This window comes from Silurus meridionalis, chromosome 29 (genome assembly GCF_014805685.1).
Source record: "Silurus meridionalis isolate SWU-2019-XX chromosome 29, ASM1480568v1, whole genome shotgun sequence".
Taxonomy (NCBI): Eukaryota; Metazoa; Chordata; class Actinopteri; order Siluriformes; family Siluridae; genus Silurus; species Silurus meridionalis.
This window is the reverse complement of record NC_060912.1, coordinates 5,437,025-5,461,021: the sequence shown is the minus strand read 5'-3', so window position 1 is coordinate 5,461,021 and position 23,997 is coordinate 5,437,025. Positions and strand designations below refer to the sequence as shown.

Sequence of the window (23,997 nt, the reverse complement as noted above, 5' to 3'; positions counted from 1 at the left end):
GTGCTCATACTGACACAGACTCATAGCAGTAATTATAGCAAAGTCTACACCTTGCACATCATATAATATAATATTGGAAAATGTTGGCAATTAATAGTTTTATTATTTGTTAGCAAAGAAACACATCTTAAGGTAAAAGGGGCTCTTCTGTGAAAGCTCTTTTTTTGTTTCTATTATTTGTGTAGAATACAGAGACATTTAAACACATTAAATCACAAACTGTGATACACAAGTTCCTGAATGTCACACTGAGAGATTTGGACTTGTTTTTCATTCTGGGTTAGTACTCTGTGTATTGTTCTGACATGTTTCAGTATCATAGAACTTAGGCCTTGAATTTTTAGTGTGTGAGTGTGAGTGAGTGTGTGTGTGTGTGTGTGTGTGTGTGTGTGTGTGTGTGTGTGTGTGTGTGTGTGTGTGTGTGTGTGTGTGTGCGTGTGTGTGTGTGTGTGTGTGTGTGTGTGTGTGTGTGTGTGTGTGTGTGTGTGTGTGTGTGTGTGTGTCTGGGCCTGAACTGCTCAACGGTTCTTGAAGTGTGAGTACACATGGAGGTTGACATATACATTGCATTGTTTTAGGTATTGTATGTGTAAGTGTGTGTATGAGAGAGAGAGAGAGAGAGAGAGAGAGAGAGAGAGAGAGAGAGAGAGACCTTTTGGCAATAGTCCAGTACATCAATAAAACCAGCTGGTGTTTGAGAGATCGTATGAGAGTCATTTAAGCTCTGTTCCTCCCAGCTCTTACAGTTTACGGAATTACACCCCCCTGCTCCACACACCTTCAGGGGATTTGTGTTTAGTAAGAGTTGGTAAACGAAATATAAAACAGACAACTGTGAAGATCAGGGAAAGCTACAAGCCGCCACAAAGCAGCATTTGATGGAGAATACTAAAACAGCTAATCTCTTTTTTTTTAAGTGACGTTTTTTTTGTTGACCTTTATGAAGTTGAAAGTACACTCCCCCAACGAAAGAAGAAAGAGAATGGATTGGAGTAAAGGACCTCTTTTATTAATCTTTTAGTAAAGGAACATTTGTGTAAACCAAACTGAGCTAAACATTCTTGCCAGATCTGCAAAGGTCTCGAAACATATTGATATATTTTGCAACTTGTGCATGTATTGATGAATGAAAGTAACCTGTAACTGCCCCGGCGTCATGTAATACAAGTTAAATACAGGTTTTTGAAGTGCAGGATTTCTTGTGTTTAGGGACAGAAACAACCAGGAAAGACAGTAAGGAGATCATGGTGCAAGGTGTGGCATAAATACAGGTGCAAAAAAACATCTTGTCATGTGACACGTCACAGTAAGCTGCAGTGAGTGTTTTGAGCATGACCCTGACACCAGGCTTGTGCATGGTACAGACGATTTACAGATTAACACAATACAGGGTAAAGCTCACACAGCTGAAATGATTAGAACAAATCTAAAAGACCTGGAAATTGAAAAATAGTTTGACAATAAATAAAGACAATAAAACAATTGTTTTTAAATAAAAATGATGAATACAATAAATAAATATATAACAATAAATACATACAATAAATATAAAAGGAAATAAAAAATAAATAAAAACTTGTTTAACATGAATGCAGATTGTTGCGGTGGTGATTGTGGACAACAGACACACAGAGTCTCTGTGGCTGTTGTTCATTGTGTACTTACATATGCCATATTGGGAAATTCAGTCATAAAATGACAAATAATGGTCCCCTAGCGAATATACATTACATGCTAGATTGAGATACACAAGGCCTAATTACATCTGTGTTCCCAACTGCACTTATGGTCCAAATCATCTTATTTTGCGTTGCTTGCTTTATTTCGCATGTTTAATAATTCTTTCGTTTATTTAATTATTATATTATATGAAAAAGTCATTAAACTAGTGTGTGCAATTAAAATACATTCAAATTTTACATGTAATCAGTATGTACAAGTTTGTCTACCTTCCTGTACATTTATACATATGAACATTAGAAGGATACAATTTTTTTTAAATTATTTCTTGTATATGGTAACATATGTGTGCTATAGGTGTGTATGGTAAGGCGTGTTTAAATGTCGAAGTGTCCATCCCCAAACCAGGTTAAGAATGACTTGGAAACTGTCACTAAGGGACCGGATGACCAAAGACTGAAAGTATGTGTGTGTGTGTGTGTGTGTGTGTGTGTGTGTGTGTGTGTGTGTGTGTGTGTGAGTGTGTGTTTAAACTTTGTCTGTTTGTGTCTGTGTTAAAGTTTTTTATAAACAAATTCCATCTGCTTTTTGACCTTAACTAATTTTTCTGTATATTCTTAATGTCCACACAAAACACGCTCACTCGCACACACTCACTCGCACACACACACACACACACACACACACACACACACACACACACACAGACTCTATCTACCGGTAGATATTAATTATATTTCAGTCAGATGAACACACTGCTCAAATAAAGTTACATTATCTATCTATCTATCTATCTATCTATCTATCTATCTATCTATCTATCTATCTATCTATCTATCTATCTATATATATATATATATATATATATATATATATATATATATATATATATATGCAAGTTTATATTTATGTAGTGTATATGGATGAGCAGAGCACCAGGTAGATCTCAGTACAACTCACTTTCCCCGATGATCCACAACTTCTTGCTTCCCCCTGCCTTCACATCTCAGCACAACTGTTGCTTTTTTTTCCATGGCCTGCCCTATTTTCAGCAGCCTTTCTCCACTCTTTTCCCTCTCTATCTCTTTCCACCTCTCCCTCTCTATTGATCTAGTCATAGTTTTCTGTCTTCACTGCACTGGCTGGCTGGCGTTAATCAATACAGATAATTGTCTGCCTTCTCCCGATGCCAAACAGTCTGTGTTTTTCTGAATGAATCCAAACCCCCTCACCCCCCACCCCCTCACCCCCACACGCAAACCTTACTCGCCTGGGATTCCCTCCATTAATGACACGAGATAACCTGCTTTCTTTACCGATCCTCCCACACACACACACACACACACATACCGTCCCCACAGACTGCTCTGCTCCCTATATTGATTGCCGTGAGATATCAGCCCCGCATGCCCTTCTCTCCACATGTAAACACAGTGTGCACGTGGTGCCAATAATGTGCCCACACTTACGCATAAACAAATACACCACCACTCTCGTGTACACTCACACTGAACCTGTGCACTTCATGTGATAAGCTTTGGTTATTATAATTTAGAGTTTGACTGTTTTAACTGGATGCAAAAGTCACATGAACTTTTAAGAAAGTAGCTTTTTTTAAAGCTTGCCTATAGTTTTAATTTTGTTTATATAATATTTCTCAGTGTACATTACACAGTACCTCATAACCATCATACCCTTATTTACTTGGTTGGGAAAGAATGAATAAAGTAGAAACAGACTTGCTAAACACATTTTAGCACAGAGAAATTCCTTGTTGCATATCCCAGCGATGTTAGGAAGCTGGGGCCAGACATTACACCCTTGGTGCACTGAGGGTAAAGATTCTTGCTCAATCGCCCAAGAGTGGGAGTTTGGTAATACTGGGACTTGAACCACTAACAATCAGGTTAATAAGCCAGAGCCTTAACCACTAATCTACCATTTTACCTCAGGGCTTTAGGCAGGAAATATTTTCACTTTAAACTCAACACATTATGACTTCACAGAGCTCAAGTTGTGCACATGGTCATAAAATAAAATATTTTATAAACTATATTCTTCAGACTTTGTGGTAAAAGTTTGGGGAATAAATAAATGTATGTGTGATGTCCAGGAGTGCACATACTTTTGGCCAAAATGCAGGAAATCTGTAGCGCAACTTTCGAAATGGCAGGTGTGCTGCTGACGGTTCTCTAAATATGTTATTGTTAACAGTTTCAGCTTAAGTAAGCTCATGTGGAATGCAACATGTTTCATTCCTTCACAAACGTCTCTTAAAATCTCCATTCAAAAATGTTTTAACAGAGCAAACAAATAATTATATGTACAACCACATGTCCAGTGTAAACAATTGGTACAAGTGTTTCTGTATTTAATTGTCATATCATTAATCCCATGAGAGGCCTTATTACTGAACCTCAGTGGGGTGTGATGCAATTTGATAGCACTGGCTCATATCAAGCTTTACTCGCTGCACACATGCACAGCAAAATCCTCATCTGTATTTTTCGGTAATAACATATAAACAAATGAATAATAAATAAAGTCAGTTGAACTGTCCGTGGAATGCTGAATTTGGTTTGACTTATTTAATAATACAATAAAAACATATTAATACACTCTATATCAAAATTTGTAATATAAAGACTTGTACATTAATTGTTGACATTTGAAAATGCATCAAGTAATGATAATGTTCCTGATGAGAATATATTACTTGCAGCACAGGCTCTTTGTGTTGTGACATACACATTCGGATGTTTGAAACGAAGCATAGAGAACATTTAGCCTTTTCTGCTTGATGTAGTGTGTATGTTTTATATGTGTGTGTGTGTGTGTGTGTGTGTGTGTGTGTGTGTGTGTGTGTGTGTGTGTGTGTGTATGTATTTGTGTGTGTCTCCTCCTGCCGGCTCGGCTTTCGGTGTAGCAGTGCTGGAGATCCGGCCATTTTATGTATCTTATTTTTTTGCTGGTGCAATGAGAACGCCGCCTGATCCAATTTGTGCTGGTCACCAGTGTGAAATGGCGGTCGACTGGGGAACTGGAGCTCTCCAAAGCCTCTCTCTCAATCTCTCTCTCTCTCTCTCTCTCTCTCTCTCTCTCTCTCTCTGTGGTGCCACTCAGTGAACTCCTCACTAGCCTGGACCACATCTTCATCCGTGCACCCAGCATGACACAGCCTAGTAATCAACACACGTGCGCGCACACACACACACACACACACACACACACACACACACACACACACACACACACACACACACTATTTGTTGTAGTGAACATTTTTTTTAAAAAACATTTTATTACTTAGATAATAAATAAAATCATTTGTCAAAGATGTGTTTTTTAGATATGTCCCATTTTCACAATGATGGCAATAGCTCCATTTAAAATTTACATTTTCCCTCTGTACATTGAATGTGCATTTTCCTTTTTTCCTGCATTTTCCACATCATTTCAAAATTCTCATGACTGTTATGTTTATTACTGGCCTACTACAAGATAAAGACAGTGTTCTTTATCTTTGAATTTGTTAAAGTATAACAGGTCTGCACAATAAAAATAAAAAAAACTTTACTTTTAAACAGTTTATACAAATATGAATGTTCTCAGATAAACAAAAAGATACAACAATGATGATAATAATAATAATAATAATAATAATAATAATAATTAAACAATACCAATGGCATAATAATGATAATAATAATAATAATTAAAGTCAGTTCAAATACATTGAATAAAATACATTGAATGTGATAAAAAAAAAAATAGTTACAAAGCAAATATTTAATGTTAAAGGAATGAACCAACTGAGCTGCTCTGATCTGCTTTGTGAAATGGCTGTGGAAGTCCTTACAGCTGCCAATGTAACAATAGACTACAAGCTATAGATGTGTGAGGGGGCTTAGATGTTTCATTTGCTGTGTGAACATATGTGGCTCTGTGGTGGTCAGAGAAGGTGAAAAGAAAAAAGAAAAAAAATGAACTTAGGTTTTCTTTTTTTTCCCTAAAGTGGAAGTGTCCAAATGGAGTTTTGTTCTACAGAAAAGTCAAAGTGGAAACGTCTTTACAGAACCAGTACAAGGGCATTAAGAATGAGCACAAGAGAAGGAGAAAGAGTAGTATAGCACACCCCAGGGAACCATGGGTGAAAAGCCTTGCCCAAGGGCACTAGTGGAGGGCAGCACTTCATCCATCCATACGTACATCCATCCCTCGTCTCTCACTCCCTCCCTCCCATCCTCCTTCCCTCTCTTCCTGCCTCATTCTCTCCTGCAACCCTCAGGGAAATGGTCAACCTGTACACCTTCTCTTATATCTGGATCCAGCTCAGTCCTGTACACTTTACACCAGTCCACCATTAACATGCCTTATAAATGTGTGCAAAACAAGTGACTTTAAAAAAGTATAATTTCTCTGCTTTTCTGCTTCTGTTTGTTTTAACTATATGGGTTTTGAGCCCAGGGGGGACCTGGTAGTGTGTGTGTGTGTGTGTGTGTGTGTGTGTGTGTGTGTCTGTGTCTGTGTGTGTGTGATTTCATTCATGTTTGGATAGCAAGGTCTTTCCATTGGGAAAATAAAAGTAGTTAGGTAAATAAAGTGCAGTGGACCTTGTTGTTTCTTAACCTCTTTTAAACAGACGGAAGAGAGAAAGGGAGAGAGGAAAAGAAAAAGGGGAGGGGGGTTAGGGAGGGTGTAGCATCTGGCGCTGCAAAAGGGCCGCCAACAAGCGTTGGTCTGAGCTCCCTGCATGAGGGGCCCCGATCGATACCAACTCGGAGCAATAAAGCTTTCTCCCTGTCATCTCCACAGAATACAAAACAGAATGGGGAAGAGGGAGGGATGGAGGGATAGAGGGATGGTAGGTGCAAGAAAGGGGCGAAAAGCTGTTCCGCTAGCTAGACCAATTTCCTAACCCCGATTCCCTTCTCCTTCCAACCTTTCTAACCTCCCAATCTTACCACATTCACCAATGCCAAATGTTCAATTTACTTTTCACTCTTTTTGTATTGTTTTCTATCCGTCTCTCTTTCTCTCCTTCACTCTGGCCTATACCAAAATATCTTGCCTGTTAGTATATTATTAAAAATATTTAATTAATTCAGTGTAATAAAACCACAGTGCTTTTTTTATGTGGAGAACAGTACAGTTGCAAAGAAACAGGGGTGAAAAATAGAGGGGGATGAAATGAACAAGTGAAATAGAGAAGGAGATAGGATGAGAAGCAGGACAGGGAGATACGTGATGGCCTTAGAGGACGGGGGAAGGGAGGAAAAAGGTATTAGTTTGAGAAAGCGACAGAGAGACAGAAGGAGAAATGTATTTGCCAATAATAAAGAGAAAAAAGGGAAGTAATGGGTGTCAGGAAAGGGTAAAATATAAAGAAAGAAACAAAAAGACAGGAAAGTGTGTTTGTGTGTTTCAAATAAGTGTTCAGAAGTTACATCCAAACTAATCAATATATCTAAGAAAACAAATATAGCTGATTCCCCTACACACCACTCGTATATGTGGCACATCAGGTATATTGTATATCACAGGGTTTGTGTGTGTGTGTGCGTATATGTTGTGTTCTTTTATATATTGTACAATTACAATTACCTTTATTGTAAACTTATCTTCTTTCTCTTTTTCTTTCTCTCTCTCTCTTGCTCTCTCTCTCTCTCTCTCTCTCTCTCTCTCTCTCTCTCTCTCTCTGTCTTTCTGTCCATTAGCCTCCTTCTTTCCTCTATTACCTTGTATTTGTTCTCATCTTTTTCTCTCTTCTGTCTTTACTTTCCTCTTCTCATTTCTTCTGTAACTCATGTTAGGGGCTGTGTACAGGATGGATGGAGGGATAGGTGTATGAATAGATGATTTGAGGTAGAGCGTTTGCTCCTCTCGCTGTTTCATGTGTTCCCGGGAGAAAGATGTAATAATGGTAGCCGATGCCTGAAGGGGGAGGGGGAAGGGGTAGGGAGTGTGGGGGGGTGGAGCGATTATTGTCTTGTAGGGAGTCAGAAATATCGATTGGCCCAGAAATATGTGGTGCGAGAAAGAGCTACTGTATCGGATATAATATACACCCCCGAGACACATTCACACACCTCGTGTATACACACATGCACACACCTTCATACACTCATGTACAAACAAATGCCTATTAAAACAGGCACATACACACCCACACACCTTTATACACTCATTAAAATTCAATAATCACATGAATGAGATAATTTAGCAATAAATTGTCAGTTATTATAATGAACGATGTTCAAGTTCACAGAATTTAAATGTCAGGTGCAAATCATGATTGTCCTGGTATTCATTCTCATGGACCAATAAAAAAAGTGATTCTTGAAGACACTCCCAGAATAGGTTCACACCAGATAACGGTGGAGTGATTCAGAATTAAAGGTCCAGGATCCTGTGGGATGCAATAGAAAAGTTTTTATGTTGATGTAGGTGGGGGTGAGTGATCAGGTCATGGTCACAGAGAGACCATAATTAAGAGCAGAGTGTTTATGTCGTTAATTCATTCATTCATTTATTCATTGATTTCTATGAAGCAAATGCTTTACCCTGGTTATCCACCTCACTATTTTCTGTATCTTTTTAGGGAAAATAACCCTTGGCTATTAGGAAGTTGTAAATACTTTGGGAAGAATTGGGCAGAAATGGGATTATACAAAAAACTTATGCACACCTTCACTGATCTGAAGTGAGGGTTCTGATCTGCACTGATCTGCAGTGATTCCCTCTGAGAGGAAACCAACATTATATCTGTGCATCATTCATTCATTAATTCATAAATTTCATTTATTGACGATGGTCACATATACTCAACTTAACATCCTACGAAACACACATACAAACAAAAACACACATACACACACACAAACACACACACACACACACACACATGCACTGATCTTTCACTGCTGTTGCCTAGCAACTTGGATTGCAATTGCCCTATTGGAGAGCAGAGACTGTCTGGTGATGTCATGACCACTATTGACCAGAGGAAGAAAGACAGAGAGAAGGTTGGGAGACAGTGAGGGAGAAAGAGAAAAAAAGTAGAGGGACCAAAAAAAAAAGAAAAAAAGAAACATTAACAAGAACATAAACAGTGAATGTCATGGAAAAAAATAAATAAAAAAAACTATACGAAAGTTCAAAGTAGTTTCTAAAAAAAAATTAATTTTGACATCATAAGCATACAGTAAAAGCCTGGAAAGGATCAGATCCATCAGGATAGCCTATAACATGATTTATCAAAAGAAGTGTAGCAACCTGTGATTAGAATCAGCTCATGTTGAAATTGATTATGAATTCAGCTGAACCCTAGATAGGAGGAAGAGAACGAGAGAGAGAGAGAGAGAGACACGGGTGTAGTTTTAAACCTGTACTCCTCCATTGTTACACTCCATTGTTTTTAAATCAGGTCAACAGCCAACAAGATGTAACACCCTGACCTGTCTGCCTCAACCAAGCCTTCCAACTTTAGGAGTGTGTGTGTGTGTGTGTGTGTGTGTGTGTGTGTGTGTGTGTGTATTTAAACTAGATATAGAAGTCTTATTAACATTCAATAAAGTTCCAAAGTTTAGTGTTAATGTTGCAAGTGGTAACACACACACACACACACACACACACACACACATAAAGTCTATGACTTAGTTGAGAGGCAATGCTGAGAGGGATGTATATAAGGAAACCTCCTGAACATGCTTGAACATGCTCTCTCTCTCTCTCTCTCTCTCTCTCTCTCTCTCTCTCTCTCTCAATCTCTCTCCTATTTTTGTGGCATTGATGCTTGCACACAGAATCAACAGTAACTTTTTTTTACATGTGTAAGTGTTATGCAATAATTAATTACAATAGAATTCAATAAATAAAATCTCTCTCTCTTTCTAGGTACAATTGCACTTTTTGCATTTCTTCTTTTCTAGAAATGTTTAAAAACTAATGTTCATGTGTAATGAGGAAAGTTATGTACGTACTGCAAAATACAATTAATACAACTAAATATTTCTTCTTGTGGCTTTTTTAATCATGAGACCTGGTGATTTCAGATCGGTTTTACATGGTGAGGCTGCCCCCATGTGGCTGGCTCACGATCCTGCATTTTCTTTTTTTTATTTACAGTTGAAAGGGAGGAAGAAACGTCCGTCAGTCCATCCATCCATCCATCCATCCATCTATCTATCTATCTATCTATCTATCTATCTATCTATCTATCTATCTATCTATCTATCTATCTATCTATCTATCTATCCAATATGTGCATTTTCTTCTGTTGATATGACACATATTCTGTATCGTTTGATGCCAACCGTTAGAGCAGCACTCTGACTCAAGGCCTGGACTCATAAAACCAGGCAGCAATGTGAATAATAATAAGGAAATTGGGAAAATGTAAATCAGATTATTTAGGGATCACAGGTCTTGTACCTGATTGGAGGTTCTGTAAAAAAAAAAAAAAAAACTTGTTTTATTCACCTTGTTGTTCAGTTTTGTGAGTTGTGACCCAGTAGAAAGAGAGCTGAGGTTTATTTATAAAATGGTGGCTCTGGTAAAATGTCTGCTTTCCAGCTGATTCTCTTTCTCTCTCTCCCTATCTAATGATCTCTCCTGAGGTTTAGGGGTTAATTAGCTTTGCTGTCTGTGAGGGACTCTGCTAATGAGAGAACTTCAAAACGAGCTGCAGTAAGAGCAGTAATAATGAAATGTCAGGACTCTCTGGAGGAATGTGAGCCACACACATACTTTGTGTGCATATGTGTGTGTGTTAATACATGTACAGTGCAGAGCTCATTTTGGTTAATATGTCTGTTTAAAATATTTAATAGTCCACAGTTCTTAGAAACAAGTCATCACATATTATTATTATTATTATTATTATTATTATTATTATTATTGTTATTGTTATTGTTGTTGTTGTTGTTTTGTTGCTGTGAAATGTAATGCAAATTGTTTAATATGTTGTCTATGAATAAAGTCAAACATATGATAGATGAAAACCACACAACACAGAGTTATAGTCTTATAGTTTGAACAATAGGATATATATCGGATTCAACAAATAATGATTCCTAAAATAATAAAAATTCAAAAAAAGAACAGTAGGCAGGGTTGTTACCGCGTTGTGTATTTCTGCTTGTTTTCAATTAATAAAAACAATTTATGCAAAGTTAATTAACATGTATTAATAAGAGATATAATTTCATTACCTTATTTTTTTTGTTGTTTTTGCTTCACCTGACCTAACATAAAATAGACACTTGTTAAAAATACCATGCATTGCAAAAGTATTCATACCACATGAATATTTCCAAATTTTGTCACGTTCTTGGTTTAAAAGAGGCAGATGTAGAGGACAGAGTAGTATGGAGACGGATGATCCGCTGTGGCGACCACTAAAGGGAGCAGCCAGAAAAAAAAGATAACCACAAGCTTAAAGGAATTTTTTTTATTGGGATTCTATGCGGTAGACCTTTACAAAGTATCACATAATTGTGAAGTGGAAGGAAAATTATACATGGTGTTAAAGATTTTTTTACAAATAAAAATCTGTAAAGTTAGCGTGCATATGCATTCAACCCCCCTGAGGCAATACTTTGTTGAACCACCTTTTGCTGCAATTACAGCTGTAAGTCTTGCTGGGTATGTCTCTAGCAGCTTTGCCCATTCCTCTTCGCAAAACAGCTCCAGTTGAATCAGATTGGACGGAGAACGTCTGTAAAAGCAATTTTAAGTCTTGATTTTTAATAGGATTTAGATCTGGACTTTGACTGGGCCATTCTGAAACATAAATATGATTTGATCTCAACCATTCCATTGTAGCTCTGGCTGTATGTTTAGGGTTGTTGTCCTGCTAGAAGGTGAACCTCCACCCAAGTCTCAATCTTTTTGCAGCCTCTAATAGGTTTTCTTCCAGGATTGGCCAGTATTTAGCTCCAGTCATCTTACAATAAACTCTGACAAGCTTCCCTCTCCCTGCTGAAGAAATGGTGTGTTCAGGCTGATGTGCAGTGTTAGGTTTCCGCCACACATCGAGTTTTGCATGTTTTTATAACCTAACCCTGCTTTAAACTTCTCCACAACTTTATCCCTAACCTGGCTGGTGTGTTCTTTAGTCCTCATGATGCAGTTTGCTCACTAATGTTCTCTAACAAAATGTTCTCTGAGGCCTTCACAGAACAGCTGTAATTATACTGGGATTTAAGTACACACAGGTAGACTCTAATTACTAATTAGGTGACTTCTGAAGGCAGTTGATTGCACAGGATTTTATTTAGGGGTATCAGAGTAAAGGGGAATGAAAGCATATGCATTTTACACTTTTCAGATTTTTATTTGTAAAAAATCTTTAACACCATGTATCATTTTCCTTCCACAATTATGTGATACTTTGTGTTGGTCTCTCACATAAAATCACAATAAAATACATATAAGTTTGTAGTTATAACGTGACAAAATGGGGAAGTATGAATATATTTGCAATGCACTGTACATGAACATGAATACAACATATAACCACACTATTCACAACAGACTCTACACAAAGAGCATTATTTTGATGTAACTTATACATATTGTGTTTAAAATGTGCCTAAGGTGGTGGTGACTGTGTGACTTGGTGTTTGACATGATCTTGTGACTTAGTAAACCCAATAAACAACATTAATGTTTACAGAATATAGAAATAGAGCAAAGAAGAGAGCTGCATTATATTATACACTAAATAAGTCAAATTGTTTTTGCCATATTCAAATTTTTATCCTTCTATTTTATAAATTCTGTTTTTATTTCATGGACCAGGTATTCAAATCATTTCACTGCATTCATGGTTGTGTATGTGACAAATAAAATTAGCATTTTGAATTTAAGAAGACGTTTTAGCCTGCAGACAATAACAACTATCAAATAGATTTGCATTAATAGATTATTGGTCTATATAATGTGTATAGAGGTTTGAAATGATACACCGTATAAAATAGAGAGAAACGTCATTAAATTGAATCAAACAGAACTATGCAAAAAGTAAAAGACTTTAACTTACATTTTTGTGTTTAAAATAGATATCAGGATGAATAAAGCAGCTAACGATGAGAAGACTGAAGCTGACTTTCCTTCAGAGAGCACAGGTAACAATATCGTTCAGGCTCAAGTGTGTCTGAGTGTGTGCCTTTACAAGAGTACGTGTACATTAACATGATCTAGAGTTTTATATTTTTCATATTCATCACTAAGTATGTATTTGCCCTAAATGCTGATTTATGCTATAAATAAGCTACCGCACACACACACACACACACACACACACACACACACACACACACACACACACTTGTATACACAGAGTCAACCCAGGTTAAACGTGCTGTGGTATCCCACTAATGTGGTGCCTCTGGGTAACTGGTTACTCTTTGTTGATGTGAGGGCTGAAGCCTGAGGCACAAAGCTGAATGTGTGTATGTGTGTGTGTGTGTGTGTGTGTGTGTGTGTGTGTGTGTGTGTGTGTGTTTGTGTTTGTGTGCTCTACAGACTCGAAGAAGAACAGTCCCAAGGCTAGTGATCAGGTATGTTTTATTCTTCTTCTTCCTCTTCTTCTTCTTCTTCTTCTTCTTCTTCTTCTTCTTCTTCTTCTTCTTCTTATTATTATTATTATTATTATTATTATTATTATTATTATCATTATATTTGGTCACATACTTCATTGTTACATTACTGTGATGTTATATCAGTTATAATAATAATAACACTTTATGAGTTTTAACCAAGCATCATATTTTTTATTTACTCCTTTTTGAAATAGTTAAGTCATCATTGTGAACTGAATTTGTTTCTATAATCTAATATATAGACTATTATATATATATATATGAGAAACTCTATGGGAACTATGAGGAAGAGTTGCAATTAATATCAACAGCCTACTATAAAGGCTCAGGACCACAGTTTGTATGAACAGTTTTGCATTTAAGCACAAATCACTGCACAACTCAACAATGATGGAACTGTGATGAATGGACATTCGGTGCCACCCATATGAGGATGGGTTCCCTTTTAAGTCTGATTTCTCTCAAGGTTTTTTCCTCATGCCATCTCATGGAGATTTTTGGTCCACTATCACCACTGGCTCGCTCATTAGGGATAAGGAACAAACTTACAAGCACTAAACTAGACAATCTTTTATACAACTTTATTTTTACTTTAAAGCTGCTTTGAGACAATGTCCATTGTTACAGCGCTATAAAGATAAAAATGAATTGATTTGGATTTAATATATATACACTCACCAATTCTATTTTAAATGTTTTTTTTCTTTCAGAGATTGTTGGCAACATAATAATATATTATTTCTTTTTCCATTGTTTATTTAGACCCAGTTAATGAAAGCAAGTCCGTTCTGCCTTTCTCCAAGCCCAAGCCACACCAAAGTGAGTGTCTGTGTAATGGGAATTATTCTAGTTTAATTTCAAAGGGGACACTTGCTTAATTATGAAAAGGTAAGGTTAATAGAATGGCTAAGTTAATGCTGTATTTGAGCTCATATGACTAATAAAAACAAAACAAAAAATGCTCTTCCAACCCTTAATTAGCAACACAGGATGAATAAGGCAACCCAGAATTTAGTAAAACAGCAAATCAACATGGTGGCTAATAGCATCAGCAGAAAACACAGCAGAGAGTTGTTGCTTATATACACACATGTTACAGATCAAACAACGAATACACACATTTTCTTATTAAATCTATAACACTGACACTTCATTAGTCTGAGCAAGAAAATATGCATCATTCATCACAGTTAGCTGTCAAGCACATTGCTAATCAAATGTATTTAGATTTCTAAATGTATAATTAATAAGCAAGAATTTATATTTTTTTCTGAAGCTGCTCCATGAAATGTCCATTTTGAAAGTGTTATACAAATAAAGTACAATTTAATAAAAAAGATGAACATGGAAATGTCTCTGGGGTTTTCTGTAGCATGGAAGCACAGAGGTTAAAAATGTAACATTGCAACAAAGGTGTAGGCACAGCATTCATTATTTGCGTTAGTAATTATGTAAATGGAAGGACCTCACATGAATCTGTGTGTTGTTTGTGTGTTTGTGTTACAGATTAAAGCAGGAGATGTACCTGAGCTCAGTTCCCAAGCTCCTCCTCATCCTCCAGCTCAGCCTTCTCTACCACATGCACAGCTCATGTTGGCCGGCAGTCAGCTTGCAGGGGTAAACAAATATTTTTAAAAAATTGTAAATAATTCTTAAAATAAATTCAGAAGTAAAGCTAATATCATATGTGATCATGTATACATCATGCACATAAAGAACACACACACATACACACACACACACACACACACACACACACACACACACACACACACACACACACACACAATTTAATTTATATAAAAAAAAACAATTTGTATCCATTTAGTCTTGCACTGCAAAAATCAGACAGTTTTAACTTGTCAGTGCTTGTTAGTGACCATGGTATAAATAGGATAATCCAACATTTTAAATTAATCTCTTAAAAGAATCAAATCATAACATTTTGTTAACAGCATTGTGAAACCAATCCATAAAAAACATAGAGGCTGGTTAATCCAGATAATGTAAACAGATTTGCTAAAATTTGCTAAAAGAGGGCATGCTTCTGCAAAGGTGTGAGGTATTCAGAACAAACATTCTATATGAGCAATTGTTTAGATCTAAATTAAGGCAAGACGTTTTGTTTAAATTAACCTCCAAGGGGTGCTGTTCACAACTGAATAAAATATGTCACAACGTTTACACATGCATTTAAATTCTTAATTGGTTTTGAATTTGAACAAAGCCTGTTTATTTTATTCTTCTCTTAGGAATTTTAGCTAATCACTGAATTGCAAGGCATAGTTTCTGAGATTGAAACTCATTTGTAGTTGGAAAATGTTGGAAATGTAGTTGGAACAGGATGTGATGCCATATATAAGTAATAGTTTGACATAAAAAAAAAAACTAATACAGGTTTGCAGTATGGGACTGAAAACTGCTTTCAAAAATAGTAAGATAATATTTCTTTCACTGTACCAACGGTGTCTAATCTTCTCTTCACATGTCTGCTGTAGGTTTTCATTCTAATCATACAAGGGCCACACCTGATTCTGCCTGTTTTATTAGCTGCACTGATTTAAATTGACTATTAGGTGTGGCGTCAAAACAAATCTCTTTTTTTTTTCTTGAATTTTTACCTTTAATTGTGTTCCAGTGTTTAATATTACTCAGTAGTCTAACATATGCAGCTCCCCTGCAACTGCTGCCATTTTTATTTACTGTTTCCTCCTTTGGCCTTTCTTCCTTCCTTCCAGCTGGCAGCTCTGCTACCTGCACAGCAGCAGTTATTGCTTCAGCAGGCTCAGGCCCAGCTCCTGGCCGCTGCAGTGCAGCACACCAATGCAGCTCATGCAGCTGCCGCAGCCAGTCAGCAACAGGCCAATCAGGCTCTAGCACAAGTCCAGTCACAAGCCAAAACAGAGCAGAGTCCTGTCCATGCTCCACCTCCACTTGCCCTCTCACAGCCAATTCAGCTCTCTGCCCAGGTACAAATAGACTGGATATCAATAAAAAAAAGTTGTGTAATTGTTGTTTTGAATATAAACAATGAAAATCTAGAGCGATATATGATTTATCCTACGTGTTTTACTTATTACTGCTTACCAATGTATGTCGTATTACTTTTTACTTTGATGTCACTTTTTAAACTCTAAGCAAAATGTCTTATACGCAGTATTTTCTTTTATATAAATATTATTAAATCATTTTTACCTTTATTACAGAGTTTGAGAATTTAATAATTACTTAACTACTTGTATGCATGGCAAATAAGAAGTATATTGATACACACACTGGAGAAGGTTACTGAATGTTTACTGAAATTAATGTAAAAATGTATATTAATAATGAATAAATAATTTTAGGACATTCAGCACCTGTTGCAGCTGCAGCAATTGGTGCTGATGCCAAGTCATGCTCTGCAGTCTCCTGCCCAGTTCCTTTTGCCCCAGGCACAAGCCCAGCAGAGCCAGCAGGGTAAGGCACACATATATATGACATTTAACAATTTAATTTTATTTAATTCACTGAACAGAATGTTTTTTTTTTTTTTATTATAGTGTATACTAATTATTAATTTAATTTCTTTGGCCCTGCCTGTCCTTCATTCATTCAAACAGGTCTGCTTTCAACACAAAATTTGATTTCGCTACCTCAGCAAAGTCCTGGTTCACTCCTGAACATGCCACCCAGACTGAGCATGCAGACTCAGGTACATGACATCCCCTGGCTTACATCTCATACTAACTTTTGTCCATCACACTAAAAAGACTACTCAAAGTCTAAAGCAAAGCAGGTTCATGGCAGGGATTTATGAGAAACACCATTTGGACCTGGTTAGAACTGCTTAACATTGTTAGTGTGGGATGTTAAATATTAGTTTTAGAAATGAAGAGTGTTATATGATGTCACAATATGTTTGTATGCGACCGTGTACTGTTTTTGCTGTAGCGCAACCAAGATGCCAGGCCATGTTCATTACAAAGGGAGAAGGGAAGTGACAGCAGCATGACCCCATCAGTAGCTACACCCATGAGCTTGGCTGCCACAGTAACCTCACACAGCGAGGAGCCAAGTGATCTGGAGGAGCTGGAGCAGTTTGCTCGTACCTTCAAACAGAGGAGGATTAAACTTGGCTTTACCCAGGTGAAATAATGATGAATATTAGCAAAAACTGGTCATACACCTGACTCTGTTCTTACAAAATCCCTGTCTTTGTTCAGTATATACATATATATATATATATATATATATATATATATATATATATATATATATACATATATATATATATATACACACACTCCTGAACAAAATCTTAAGCCGGGGAATAATTCCAAGTATCTGCATTTTGTGCTGGTGGATAACCAATAACCATAACCAATGTAAGAACTGCTTCAAAATGTCAAAAGAAGAAAAAGGAGCAAGAGACAAAAAAACAGAGATTGGCTTTTTATTGAAAACTGCATTTAAACTCAAACAGGCTGATCAAAAGTTTAAGACCATAGCCCAAAAATACCCGCAACAGAACTACAAGTGTGAAAAAAGGACTCAGTACTGAGAAGAAGAAGTACTAACAACCTGGTTATGATCCACCAGCGCGAAATGCGAATACTGGCAATGCTTCCCCTGGTTGTAAGATTTTGTTCAGGACTGTATATATACACTCAGTATGGGTTAAGGTTTATATATATACAGGGAGTGCAGAATTATTAGGCAAATGAGTATTTTGACCACATCATCCTCGTTATGCATGTTGTCTTACTCCAAGCTGTATAGGCTGGAAAGCCTACTACCAATTAAGCATATTAGGTGATGTGCATCTCTGTAATGAGAAGGGGTGTGGTCTAATGACATCAACACCCTATATCAGGTGTGCATAATTATTAGGCAACTTCCTTTCCTTTGGCAAAATGGGTCAAAAGAAGGACTTGACAGGCTCAGAAAAGTCAAAAATAGTGAGATATATTGCAGAGGGATGCAGCAGTCTTAAAATAGCCAAGCTTCTGAAGCGTGATCATCGAACAATCAAGCGTTTCATTCAAAATAGTCGACAGGGTCGCAAGAAGCGTGTGGAAAAACCAAGGCGCAAAATAACTGCCCGTGAACTGAGAAAAGTCAAGCGTGCAGCTGCCAAGATGCCACTTGCCACCAGTTTGGCCATATTTCAGAGCTGCAACATCACTGGGTGCCCAAAAGCACAAGGTGTGCAATACTCAGAGACATGGCCAAGGTAAGAAAGGCAGAAAGTCGACCACCACTGAACAAGACACACAAGCTGAAACGTCAAGACTGGGCCAAGAAATATCTCAAGACTGATTTTTCTAAGGTTTTATGGACTGATGAAATGAGAGTGAGTCTTGATGGGCCAGATGGATGGGCCCGTGGCTGGATTGGTAAAGGGCAGAGAGCTCCAGTCCGACTCAGGCGCCAGCAAGGTGGAGGTGGAGTACTGGTTTGGGCTGGTATCATCAAAGATGAGCTTGTGGGGCCTTTTCGGGTTGAGGATGGAGTCAAGCTGAACTCCCAGTCCTACTGCCAGTTTCTGGAAGACACCTTCTTCAAGCAGTGGTACAGGAAGAAGTCTGCATCCTTCAAGAAAAACATGATTTTCATGCAGGACAATGCTCCATCACACACGTCCAAGTACTCCACAGCGTGGCTGGCAAGAAAGGGTATAAAAGAAGAAAATCTAATGATATGGCCTCCTTGTTCACCTGATCTGAACCCCATTGAGAACCTGTGGTCCATCATCAAATGTGCGATTTACAAGGAGGAAAACAGTACACCTCTCTGAACAGTGTCTGGGAGGCTGTGGTTGCTGCTGCACGCAATGTTGATGGTGAACAGATCAAAACACTGACAGAATCCATGGATGGCAGGCTTTTGAGTGTCCTTGCAAAGAAAGGTGGCTATATTGGTCACTGATTTGTTTTTGTTTGGTTTTGAATGTCAGAAATGTATATTTGTGAATGTTGAGATGTTATATTGGTTTCACTGGTAAAATAAATAATTGAAATGGGTATGAATTTGTTTTTGTTAAGTTGCCTAATAATTATGCACAGTAATAGTCACCTGCACACACAGATATCCCCTAAAATAGCTAAAACTAAAACTACTTCCAAAAATATTCAGCTTTGATATTAATGAGTTTTTGTGTTCATTGAGAACATGGTTGTTGTTCAAATTAAATCCTCAAATAAAATTAATCCTCAAAATACAACTTGCCTAATAATTCTGCACTCCTGTATATATATATATATATATATATATATATATATATATATATATATATATATATATATATATATAAATATATTCTTTTCTTTTCTTTGGGCTGCTGCCATTAGGGGTCGCCACAGCAGATCATCTGTCTCCATACCGCCCCTGTCCTCTACATCTGCCTCTTTCAAACCAACTACCTGCATGTATTCCCTCACCACAAACATAAACCTCCTTCTTGGCCTTCCTCTTTTCCTCGTTTCTAGCAGCTCTATCCTCAGCATTTTCTTATTACCTATATACCTCATTTTCCTCCTTTGCACATGTCCAAACCATCTTAATCGCGCCTCCCTCTCCTTGTCTCCAAAACCTCCTACATGCGCATTCCCTCTAATAAACTCGTTTCTAATCCTGTCCATCCTCTTCACTTCCAAAGTAAAGGATCTTTAACTCTGCCACCTCCAGCTCCAATTACAGTATTTTTGTTAATGCCACTATCTCTAAACTATAGCATAGCAAGTCTCACCACAGTCCTTTACACTTTTTTTCAGTCCCTTTCACTCTTTCAGATGACCTTCTATCACAAATCACTTCTGCCACTCTGCTCCATCCACTCCAACCTGCCTGCACTCTTTTCTTCACTTCTCTAATATCTCCCATTACTGTTGACTCCAGGTATTTAAACTAATCCGCCTTTACCACCTCTTCTTCCTGTAACCGCATCTCTCCACTGCCCTCCCTCTAATTCACACACATGTACTCTGCCTTACTCCTACTAACTTTTATTCCCCTTCTCTCCAGCACATACCTCCAATTCTCCAGGCTATTTTCAAACCGTTTTACTCTCACCACAAAACACAATATCATCCACAAACATTATAGTCCATGGAGATTGTCCATCACCAGTGCAACAGGAAAGGGCTCAGAGCCGATCCTTGATGCAGTCCCACCTCCACCTTGAACCAGTCTGTCATTCCTACTGCACACTTCACTGCTGTCACACTGTCCTCATACATGTCCTGCACCACACTCACATTCTTCTCTGACACACCTGACTTCCTCATACAATACCAAAACTCCTCTCTCCACACCCTGTCGTACGCTTTCTCTAAATTTACAAACACACAATTAAACTTCTTCTGACCTTCTCTATACTTCATCAACATTCTTAAAGCAAAGAGGTGACCATCACAGATGGCTGCCTGGCTCTCTGGCTGCCTGGCTTCCACTATTTTTTCCATAACTTCATGGTGTGGCTGATCAACTTTATTCCCCTGTAGTTACTGCAGGTCTGCACATCTCCCTTATTCTTAAAAACCGTTACCAGCACACTCCTTTTCCATTCCTCAGGCATTCTGGAAGGTGAGGCTTCTCACCTTCCAGAATCTTTTTGAACAATCTTGTTAAAAACACAACTGCTATCTCCTCTAAACATCTCCACGCTTCTACTGGTATGTCATCTGGTCCAACTGACTTTCCACTCTTCATCCTCTTCATAGCTGTTTACTTCCTCCTAACTATTCCAATTCACTTCCTGCTTCACCATCTCCACATCAGGACATCAGCAATTTCAGTTCCAACAATGATGTCATGTTCAAGTCACAGAGATAACAGTCATATATGTGTTTGTAGTGTGATGTAGCATTTATTACATTAACAGTCATGTGTGTGTGTGTTTTGTAGGGTGATGTGGGAATGGCAATGGGAAAGCTATATGGCAATGACTTCAGCCAAACCACTATCTCACGCTTTGAGGCGCTCAACCTTAGCTTCAAGAACATGTGCAAGCTCAAACCCCTGCTGGAGAAATGGTTGAGTGATGCAGGTATGTGTTTGTTTAAAGGCTTAAGCATATGTTCAGCATGTGTACTGTAAAAAGTAGAGAATACTCACAGAAATTTAAATGAGGTACTGTGTGTGTGTGTGTGTGTGTGTGTGTGTGTGTGTGTGTGTGTGTGTGTGTGTGTGTGTGTGTGTGTGTAGAAACTATGGCAATAGACAGCATGCTACCCAGTCCCAGCTCACTGTCCTCTCCAATGCTGGGCTTTGAGGGGTTGCCCGGACGGCGCAGAAAGAAACGCACAAGCATTGAGACAAATGTCCGTGTTGCTCTGGAACGTAACTTTATCATGGTGAGACACACAACACACATAAACTTACACATATCCACACATGATTAGAGTCATATTGCAGTGAGGAATGTACTTTATTATTTATACCTCAGACATAACAAAGACTTAAACTCTATTCAGAGTGTAATACAGTCTTCAATATACAATCTTCATAACCAAAACGTATACCTTTGAAAACATTTTTACTGTTGTTCAACAAAGCAAAAAACAGAGCAAGTGACTTAAGGTTAAACATTAAGCATAACACAGAAGGCACATTAAATTTTTTGTAAATCAATAGTGTATGAATTTATTTGAATAGATCACCAAGTGAATCAGTGTCCATGAAATTGCACAAACTACCTAGCTACATTTACACATAACAAGATGAAGACTTTGAAAGTGACTTTGGACACACATTTCTGCCTCTCACTGTTTGCTCACCTGCAATCAGACAGCAATAGTCAACGGAACAGTGTTTCTTAAAAAAGAAGAATGATTTAAAATTGTTTTTCCTGTGAACAGCTTTATGTTTCTGTAATGCAGTGACCATGTGTTTGCTAAAGAAAAAAAATAGTAAAGAAACAAAGACCTTTCTGACTCTATATTTCACATGAACATACATGCACATACATACACTTCAAACCACCGTGGAATCCCATTTAGAGCTAAATACACTATTATATGGTTTGTACGACCCAATTAATTAGCCAGTTTATACATTGGAGAATGACTATTAGAATGTAGATGACCTCTCTTTTATATCTCAGGACCAGTTAAATAGTGCAACCAGAAGTACATATCTTTGAAGCTTTAATAAATAATTATTAAATGATTATTTTGTTAATTATTATTAATAATAATTTGTAATAAATACAAATGACCAATGAATGTGATAATCACAGTTAGTGTTGATGAGAGTTTGGCATATGGAAAATAAGTGTTTGGTATTTAAATTTACATTTGCAGCATTTAGCAGACGCCCTTATCCAGAGCGACGTACAAAAGTGCTTTGAGTCTTTAGTAATGAATAAATCTACACTGGCACGAAAGATTACAAACTTAATATAAATATAACCCTAGAACTCTACAAACTTGGAAAGTGCTAATTTAAGTGTTTCAGGAAGAGGCAGGTCTTCAATCGTCGCTTGAAGATAGTCAGGGACTCTGCTTTACGGACATCTAGGGGAAGTTCATTCCACCACCTCGGTGCCAGAACAGAGAAGAGCCTTGAAGTGTACTTACTTATACCCCTTACCACCACTTACTTATACCACTTACCACCATATACCACTTACTAGTGGTATATAGCTATAGTATACATGGTTGCTATTACATGCTTGGAAATGGAAATCTTTCTATGTCATCCTAGAATGATAAAATAATGCCCTGCATTTATGCTACATTAAATTGCACAACCACAAAAAAAATCACATTTTCTATCCCTGACATCAAATTTGAACTATGGCATTACGGGGCTTAAAGGTGAACGTAGGTGAGTCAGTAAAATCAGTAATACAAAAATGTCCTGCACATCAAGAATTTCTATAATGTTTTCTATAATATATATTTATCTGAATTTAAGTTCCAAATTTATGTGAAAACAAAATATAAATGTGACAGCACATTTTTTAAGGCTGGTAATAGTGCTAATAACTTAATGAAAGAAAGAAAGTGAACCTTTAAAGTGTTCCTTAGGAGACATGCCTGAAAACAGAAATCACATTATTTATTAAGCACTACAAAAGGATATAAATTAACTTATATTGTTTTTTCCAGAATCAGAAGCCTACATCAGAGGAGATCCTCCTGATGGCCGAGCAGCTCAGCATGGAAAAGGAGGTGATCCGTGTGTGGTTCTGTAACCGCAGACAAAAAGAGAAACGCATCAACCCTTCAAGCACCACCCCTCCCCTGCCCAGCCATCCCCCAGCTGCAACACAGAAACCCCCTTGCTATACTTCACCTATGGTATGACTCAGTAGTAATGTGTCGATTATGAAGAATGCAGGGTTGTTATGTTTGAAATGTACTTTTACCAAAATCTTTTTTTTAGAATTCTCTGTTTAACTCAATTTAAATTTATAAAATATGAAAATTAATGGATTTATGAAAATAACACCAAGGAAATAATCTGGAATTCCTTGGGAAAAGTAGTCAAGTCAAGTTTATTTTACAACAGACATTGTCTCAAAGCAGCTTTACAGAAATTAACAGTTAAGGTGAATGGTGTGCATTCATCCTGATAAGCAAGCCATGATGAAAATTAGTCATGTCTAGGATGTTCAAATTCAGATTCGAGCTACTCAATGTCATCTGCCAGTCTTGTGTCCATAAAGTGATGTGAAGGAATGTAAAGTTGCCTAACATTTAAATGGATTAAACCAAATTAAGTG

General features: G+C 37.4%; 1 protein-coding gene across 1 annotated transcript in view; it reads left to right on the top strand.

Annotated features, from left to right (window-relative positions):
• Window positions 1-23,997, top strand: part of LOC124382067 (POU domain, class 2, transcription factor 2) — a 43,068-nt gene that overhangs the window by 11,670 nt on the left and 7,401 nt on the right. Inside the window, exons 2-12 of the mRNA XM_046844164.1 lie at window positions 12,744-12,809; window positions 13,210-13,244; window positions 14,049-14,105; window positions 14,793-14,903; window positions 16,025-16,255; window positions 16,634-16,745; window positions 16,889-16,980; window positions 17,220-17,414; window positions 21,174-21,315; window positions 21,474-21,622; window positions 23,381-23,572. Of these exons, the coding sequence (XP_046700120.1) occupies window positions 12,744-12,809; window positions 13,210-13,244; window positions 14,049-14,105; window positions 14,793-14,903; window positions 16,025-16,255; window positions 16,634-16,745; window positions 16,889-16,980; window positions 17,220-17,414; window positions 21,174-21,315; window positions 21,474-21,622; window positions 23,381-23,572 (1,382 nt within the window). The remainder of the gene's footprint in view (window positions 1-12,743; window positions 12,810-13,209; window positions 13,245-14,048; window positions 14,106-14,792; window positions 14,904-16,024; window positions 16,256-16,633; window positions 16,746-16,888; window positions 16,981-17,219; window positions 17,415-21,173; window positions 21,316-21,473; window positions 21,623-23,380; window positions 23,573-23,997) is intronic.